This window comes from Ammospiza caudacuta, chromosome 19, assembly GCF_027887145.1.
Source record: "Ammospiza caudacuta isolate bAmmCau1 chromosome 19, bAmmCau1.pri, whole genome shotgun sequence".
Classification (NCBI taxonomy): domain Eukaryota; kingdom Metazoa; phylum Chordata; class Aves; order Passeriformes; family Passerellidae; genus Ammospiza; species Ammospiza caudacuta.
Genome location: NC_080611.1, coordinates 4,080,004 through 4,087,291, shown reverse-complemented (window position 1 = coordinate 4,087,291; position 7,288 = coordinate 4,080,004). Strand labels below are relative to the sequence as shown.

At 55.2% G+C, this 7,288-nt stretch overlaps 1 protein-coding gene across 1 annotated transcript; it reads right to left on the bottom strand.

Moving 5' to 3' along the window:
- Positions 1-159: 159 nt before the first annotated feature.
- Positions 160-3,007, bottom strand: AANAT (aralkylamine N-acetyltransferase). The gene is made up of 3 exons (XM_058817455.1): positions 2,671-3,007; positions 1,743-1,897; positions 160-515 (listed from the first exon to the last, which is right to left on the bottom strand). The coding sequence occupies exons 1-3, from the start codon at positions 2,825-2,827 to the stop codon at positions 210-212; spliced, it is 618 nt and encodes a 205-aa protein (XP_058673438.1). The 5' UTR covers positions 2,828-3,007; the 3' UTR covers positions 160-209.
- Between the last annotated feature and the right edge of the window lie 4,281 nt (positions 3,008-7,288).

Genomic DNA, 7,288 nt, shown 5'->3' with positions numbered 1-7,288 from the left:
TCCAGCAGGACCCGGCAGGAATTCCTGTGCCCAGCCCAGGGAGCTGATGGATCCAGCAGGACCCTGCAGGAGCTCCTGTGCCCAGCCCTGCAGGGATGGGATGGGGCCAGGCTGGCGTGGCTGCAAGGCAGATGTGGCAGAGGGAGCAGCTGTATCCAGGGCCAGCTGGGGATGACGGATGTGGGCATGGAGAGGGGCTGCAGCTGCCCTCAGCAGCCACTGTTCCTGCGCATGAAGGCGTGGCCGCGCACGGCGTGCTGCATCTCCACGAAGGCCAGGTCCCCCACGGTCACCTGGCAGGGCCCCAGCGCCTGGAAGCCGCACTTCTGGTAGAAGGGCACGAGGAAGGGCTGGCACATGAGCAGGGCGCGGCGGGCGCAGGGCAGGCAGCGCAGGTGCTGCAGGTAGCGCCACATCAGGATGGAGCCCTTGCCCTGCTGGCGCACGGTGCGGTGCACGGCCAGCACGTGGATGTGCACGGCCGAGCCCTGCGGCTTGTGCAGGGTCAGGGCTGCCTGCAGGGGGAAACACGGCTTAGCAGGACATGGGGGTCCCATCCTGCTTCTTATTCCCACCCCAAAGAACCAGGGTCAACATCCTCCCCGTGCCTGTTCACCTCCCCACATCGTCCTCGGAGGGTTTTCAATTTTAAAATTAATGTTGAGGGAAATTGCTTAACATATGTTTTAACAGCATGGTTTAAATTAATTTGATTTCTGCCAGAAAGTTCATTTCTACCAGAGCAGCCCTGTGTATGGCCGAGCCCTGCGGCTTGTGCAGGGTCAGGGCTGCCTGTCGGGGGAAACACAGCTTAGCAGGACATGGGGGTCCCATCCTGCTTCTTATTCCCCACCCCAAAGAACCAGGGTCAACATCCTCCCCGAGCCTGTTCACCTCCCCACATCGTTCTGTTGGAGTTCTGTTGGAGTTGTTGCTGCATTCAGAGGCCTGTGGGCCAGAATAAAGCTCTGGATCCAAACCCTCCATCAGAACCAACTCCTTTCCTTCACCATCGCCTTAAAGTTTCTCCACCAGAGGTAAACCTGAGCTCTTGCTTACCTGGACTTGTCCCCAAGTGCCCAGCTGCAGCACACAGCTGGCCAAAAGTGTCTCTGAGGTGAAATCACTACAGTTGCCGCCTTTGGTCAAGCAGCAAGGCCCAGACAAGCCCAGGCATGTCCTGTCCAGCTACATTGGTATTTATTCCAATAGCCAAATAACCAGAGTCCTCATCCTCCCCGTGCCTGTTCACCTCCCCACATCGTCCTCAGAGAGTTTTTAATTTTAAAATGAATGTTGAGGGGAATTACTTAGCATGTTTTTTAACAGCGTGGTTGAAATTAATTAATGAGAATGTTCATTTCTACCAGAGCAGCCCTTTAGCAGTTAATCTGGGAGAAGATTTTGGGAGTAGCCTCAGGGCCCCAGAGAGCTTCTTCTGGTCCCAAGGCTCTGGCAGGGCTGGTGCCCTGCTGGGTCACTCAAACCCTCTCTGGGAGGAGACAGGGTTTGGAGGGTCTCAGGCAGAAGGAGAAGCCAAACCCTTGGATCCATGGAGCCTCCTGATCCTACCTGAGGGCAGAGTCACCCCTGCCTTTATCCCACCCTTCACTGAATCACCTGAGGCTGGATTTTCCCCTTCTCCCCTGAGGCTGAGGTGCCCCAAGGTGCCCTGGATTGCTCCCCTCACACCAGCTGGTGCCCTCCCTGGTGGTGCCCAAGGGGGAAGGACTGGGTCATACCTGGCTGAGCCTCTCCTGGTCCCAGAGGGAGCCGATGATGAACGCCACCAGCCGCCCTTCCTCAAACCAGCCGAGGGACAGCTCCGGGCACAGGTTCAGGAAGTGTCGGATCTCATCCAGGTGCAGGGGACAGTCCCCAGAAACCGAAATAAAGGCTGGAGGGGGCAGTGGTGAACACAGTGAGAGACACAAAGCACACCCAACCCAGAAACACTCCCAGCACTGACGTAGGGGAGGGAAAGTGGGATGTGGTGGGGAGAGATGGCATGTGTCCTGCTGCCTGCTGGGTCTGAAGGAGGTCTGAGGGACACAGATGGTCCCAGGGAGCAGTTCTGCTTCTCCAGAGGCAGCTCCCCATGGCCCAGTGACCAGCTCCTGACTCTGCAGGTGCTGGATTGAGCCTCCCTCTCAGCATCTTCCTGGCTGCCCCTGTGCTTGGAGATGAGGGAGAAATGGGCTAGGTGAGATTCCACATGGCCCAGTAACCAGCTCCTGATTCTGCTGGCTCCAGAGCCACAGCAGCAGGTGATGAATTGAGCATCTCTCAGCATCTCCCTGGCTGCCCCTGCTCTCGGAGAGGAGGGAGAAATGGGTTGGGTGAGGGAAGCTATGGTGGAGGAAATGGGGAAATGTTGCCAGAGTGGCACCTCAAAGTGTCCCTGTGCAGGAGGAGGCAGAGCGTGGTGTCCTTCCTCCCACTTCCCCTTTTGCTATCCCGTCTTTCACAGGGCTGTTTTGGGGTCCTACTAGGGTGAGCTGGGGCCGTGCTTCTCCAGCTCATTAACCCCAATTCCTCCACCCCATCGGGGAGCCCGTGGTGGCCCCAAGCCAGGACCACGAGGGCACCCACAGGGGAATCCACCACTACAAGGAGCACAAGAGGCTGGGAGCAGATCCCGGGGGATGCAGCACACGGGATCTCCGGTACCTTCGCGCTCGATCTCGAACACGCTGGCGGCGTCGCCGGGCCCGAGGCAGCGGAACTCGCTGGCGGGCAGCGTGTGCCGGCGCTGGCCCCCGGGCGGGCTGCGGGGCGAGCGCAGCTGGGCCGGCTTCAGGAACGGCAACGCGCTCAGCGCCGGCATCCTCCGATCCTCCGATCCTCCGATCCTCCGATCCTCCTGCTGCTCCTGCCCGGCTTCCCGCCGCTCCCTCAGTTCAGGGCAGCCCCCGCCGGCTCCTGCGCCCTTTATTCCAGCCGAGCTCCTCCAGCACCGTTAGCCAGCAGAGGAATCTGTTGTTCACAGACAGGATTAGGCTGCTTGCCTCCCCTTTTGCTGTTTGTATATACGGCAGATAGCCACCCCCTGTCACAGACATCTTCTCATAAAAATCTTTGCTTTAAGATTTTTCTCCCTTCTGAGAAGCTGTGGCCTCAGCAACAAACTGTAAACAATGGTTATCTGCTGCTGTGGAATGCAACAGGTGGATCCGTGATTGGTCTCGGGTGGATGTTTGGATTTACTGACCACTCACAGCAGAGCTGTTCTCGCTTTCTGCCGGGACACAGACCTTTGTTTATTAATTCCTTTTCATTCTTAGCTTAGCTAGCTTCTGAGAACTTTCCTTCTATTCTTTGTAGTATAGTCATAATGTAATATATATCATAAAATAATAAATCAAGCCTTCTGAACATGAGGTCAACATTCTTGCCTCTCTCTTCACCCTGAAGACCCTTGCAAGCCCTGTAACAACCCCCAGTGGCCCAGCTGCCCTCACTGTGAGCTGGGGACACAGGGGGCTGGCACTGGCTGTGAGCAAAGCCCAGGGACCAGGGGGACAGAGCACAGTGATCCAGGTGGTGGCACGGAGCAGGGAGAGGGGACAGAGCTGCCAGAGCTGGAGCAGGTGGGGGGCTGAGCATCCTGCCCAACATTGCCCAGCATCCTGCCCAACATTGTCCAGCCCGTGACAGTACCAGGGCAGGAGAACCCTGGAGCTGCTGCCCTGGGGACAGGCAGGGTGGGATGTGCCTGCAGGAAGCCAAGAGCTGGAAAACAAGCATCTATCTGTGTGAAAGTTCCCTGTGATGCTCTGGTGTTTGTAGAGCAGCACAGCTGTGCTGGAGCAGGAGGTCACAGAGGTGCCCTGACAGGAACACACATCAGGCAGCCTGAGCCATCTCCTCCAAAGCACAATCTGGCAGGATTTACCCCCTCTCTGATTCACTGAGCAGGTGAGTGACCCAATCTGGCAGGATTTACCCCCTTCTCTGACCCACTGAGCAGGTCAGTGACACAGCTTCACCTCTGTTGGTTTCTCAGGTCATGCCCATGCTCACAGAGGTAGGTCCCTGGCAGGTGACTGAGGCTGAAGGCCTTGGCTGTTCTCCCTGGTGAGGTGCCCTCAGGCTTTGCCCCCTTGCCCCAGCAGCTTTGGGTAGCTGACCCCACCAGACACAGCCCAGGACACTCCACCTTCAGCATGGGTTCCCCCAAGAGGGTCACCAGCATCCCAGGTCATCTGGCAGCACCCATCCTGCACAGCCCAGACAAATCCCTTGACCTGGATCAGAGCCTGTGGCTCCAATCTGCCTCTGCTTTCACGTGTGAGTGAACTGAGTCAATAAACCCAGAGAGAAGCACAAACTGGGTGAATAACTTCACAAAGCACACACATCCTGCAGACAGAAATAGTGGGAATGGCTTTCAGAGCCACCCATTCAACCATCCATCCAAACTCAGAGCAATATGCAAGCAATTTCCAGCGAAGCCAGAGAAAAGCCAGGTCATTTTTGATTATTGTTTCAGAGGTGCCGGCTTTCCCTGCTAATTATAGGCTTGCCTCCAGCTAATAGGATTTATGGAAACAAAAGCATTACCAGCACAAACATTGCACAGGGCACAACTGGCACAAGCTGGGAATTTTCCATCCTGAAATGCCAAGGGCTGGATGCTTGAAATGCCAGTGTTATCCAGCCTGAGGTGAGACAGGGTGGTCAGGATCTGTTTTCAATGAATGGCTGGTTTGGCTGTGGGTGTGTATCTGAGGGGTCAGATCCATCAGGGACGCAGGGTTTCCTTGGCAGGGGAATTATTTAGCATCCCCAGTGCTCATTCCAGCTACCAAGGACTGGCTGAAGCCATGCTGGGAATGGGTGGTTCATGCTCCTGCAGCAGGGAAGTAAAGCAGGGTGAGCTGGCAGGGAGAGTGGGGTGCTGGGGGAGTGGGTCTGATGTTCACAGAGCTTATTGTCAAACCTTCTGGAACTCCCTGTCCCACTAATTGGATTAGGGACTCATCTGCATGAATAAATCCCAGAGTTAGGCAAGAGGGCAAGCTCAGGGGACCCTGAAAATGCAGTGGTGGTTTGAAAATGTGCAGTGGTGGTTTGATCCTGGGGGTGCTGAGAGCCTGGGGTGAGTTCTGGGGATGCTGAGGAGGAGATCCCGGCTGGATCAGGCTGGGATGGCTGTGCAGGGGTGGCAGGGCAGAGAGGGAAGCTGAATGTGGCCTCAGGCAGGGCCAGCATTTCAGTTTCCATGGGAATTATGGAGCTGGATCGTGGAATCACAGCACGGTTTGGGTTGGAAAGGGCTGGTAAAGGTCATGCAGTTCACCCCTCTGCAGGGAGAAGGGACCAGCCCAGGCTCCTCAGGGGTGTTTGCTCTCCAACAACCACCATCCAGTGCTCACTGTCCAAATCTATCCCAGAGCATATGGAGGCTGAAAACAACTGAGTCACAAGAAGTCCCTACAGGGAGATCCACAGAGCTGGAGGTTCAAAACCTCCTGTTTGAGTGGCTGCTGCAATCCCATCAGAGAAAACTGGGAAAGGGCAATCAGGTCCCTCCAGCTATTTTTGGGAATTGCCTGAGACTCCAGCCAGCAACACCCTGGAGCAGTAGCCAGGGAAGGGGAAAGGTTGCTCCTTGCTTGTTTTCCTTGCGTTTTTTCCCCTCCAGCATGTTATTCCTGGCAACCCAGGTTACACAGCTGAAGGGCTGATGTATTTATGTTTGTTTTCTGGAAATGAACTTCTTGCTTTGCTTCTCAGCTCCCTGAGGAGTTGAAGGTCTTCTGAGGAGGGAGGGTTACACAGAACCTGCAGAGCACAGAGGAACCAACAGTGCTCCCTAACCCTGGAGAAAGCACGAGCCCTGCACAGCCATGGGGGGACCATGGGAAGCATCAGACCTGCAGAAGTGAAGGAAACTCTGCCCAGGTCCCAGAGTAAGTGAGAAACAGCAATGAGGAACATTCTCTCTCCATAGCTCACCTGTTCTCTGATGCTCCAGCAAAGCCTCCTGTATTTGTTGATTTTTCTTCTATCCCAGGCTGAATTTTGTGCTGTGACTCCTTGCCAGGCCTGTCTGAGATGAGCCCACCATGTCTGTGGGTCGTAGCAGTGAACCAAGAGCTTGCTCTGTAAATTTTTCCTGCCATCACTTGTGTTTGTGCACCAGAGATCAGAGCATCCCCACGGTACAGAGAGATGCTCACAGGTAAATAAACAGGCAGGTGCACAGAACCCCTCTGGCGACATCTTTTACTAAGTTATGAATTGTCTGCCTGAATTTGGAGATGGATTTTTTTTTTAATTAGTTGACAGTACAGAGTTATTCACACAGTCTTAAAATCAAATACTCTGTGCAAAAGAGCTCAAGCTCTCCCCACATCCAGAACAGGGAGGGTTCCAGTGAGGAGAGTCCCTGCAGCTGGATTTTGGAAGCACATATTGGAAGTGCAGGGGTGAGACAGGGGCTGGGATGAGTCCCACCCTTCCCTGTGCCTAAACCACTTCTCAGCAAGCCAAATGCTGCACACCAACCCCCCACCCCTCTGGGGAAATTCCCCCATCCTGGGACACAGGAGCCAGCCGCAGTGCCCAGGGGACCAGGAGCTGTGCCCGAGGCTGGCAGTGTCCCTGGGGTGTGACAGGAATGTCGGTGCTTACCAGCCAGGGGTGCTGAGCCGCTCCTGGCCCGCCTGGTGCTGTCTCAGCGCTGGTGGAGAGGAGGATCCGGGGCTTTGCCTCCCCTCCTCTGTCTGCTGCATCCTCCACAGCCCCTGCTTTTATATATTTGTTATTTATGGAGCACGTGATGACATCCTAAGGAGTTTAGAACTCTGATGAAAGACAGGGAGAGGTGAGAGGCTTTAGGGTGTCAGGCCAGCAAAGGGATCACTTCAGGCTTCTTTCTTTCTTTTTTTTTTTTTTTTTTAATTTTTTTTTTTTTTTCCCTGGCGTGACTGGCTGCAGAGGGATAAAGCATTTAGCTGATTGCTCTGTGGGCTGGGCAGGGAGAGCAGGGGACAGCCAGGAAAGGGAGCACTGTCCTGTTCTGATCCTGACCTCCCCAGCAGCATCAGAGTGGATGAGTTTTGTTTGGGGAAGGATGGGGAGGCTGCTGCTTGTGCCAGGCATGATCATTGCTTGGGCTCGAGCAGGGGGGAGTTTCTCAGCTGACTCCTTGTAGGATGGGGAATCAGATCTAAGCTCTCTTGCCCAAGGAGCTTATTCCAAAAACCAAGCATCTCTCCCCCACGCAGCCCTCTGTCCCTGGGAGCTGTTACATAAGAAACTGGACAGGCAGAACCAGCAA

What these genes read in the sequence shown, in the direction of transcription:
- AANAT (XM_058817455.1), bottom strand. Translation starts at nt 2,827, where the DNA reads ATGCCGGCGCTGAGCGCGTTGCCGTTCCTGAAGCCGGCCCAGCTGCGC. An exon ending in GTTCGAGATCGAGCGCGAAG is followed by an intron (nt 1,898 to 2,670) that starts GTACCGGAGATC and finishes TGCCCCCTCCAG; the next exon opens with CCTTTATTTCGGTTTCTGGG. An exon ending in ACCAGGAGAGGCTCAGCCAG is followed by an intron (nt 516 to 1,742) that starts GTATGACCCAGT and finishes TTCCCCCTGCAG; the next exon opens with GCAGCCCTGACCCTGCACAA.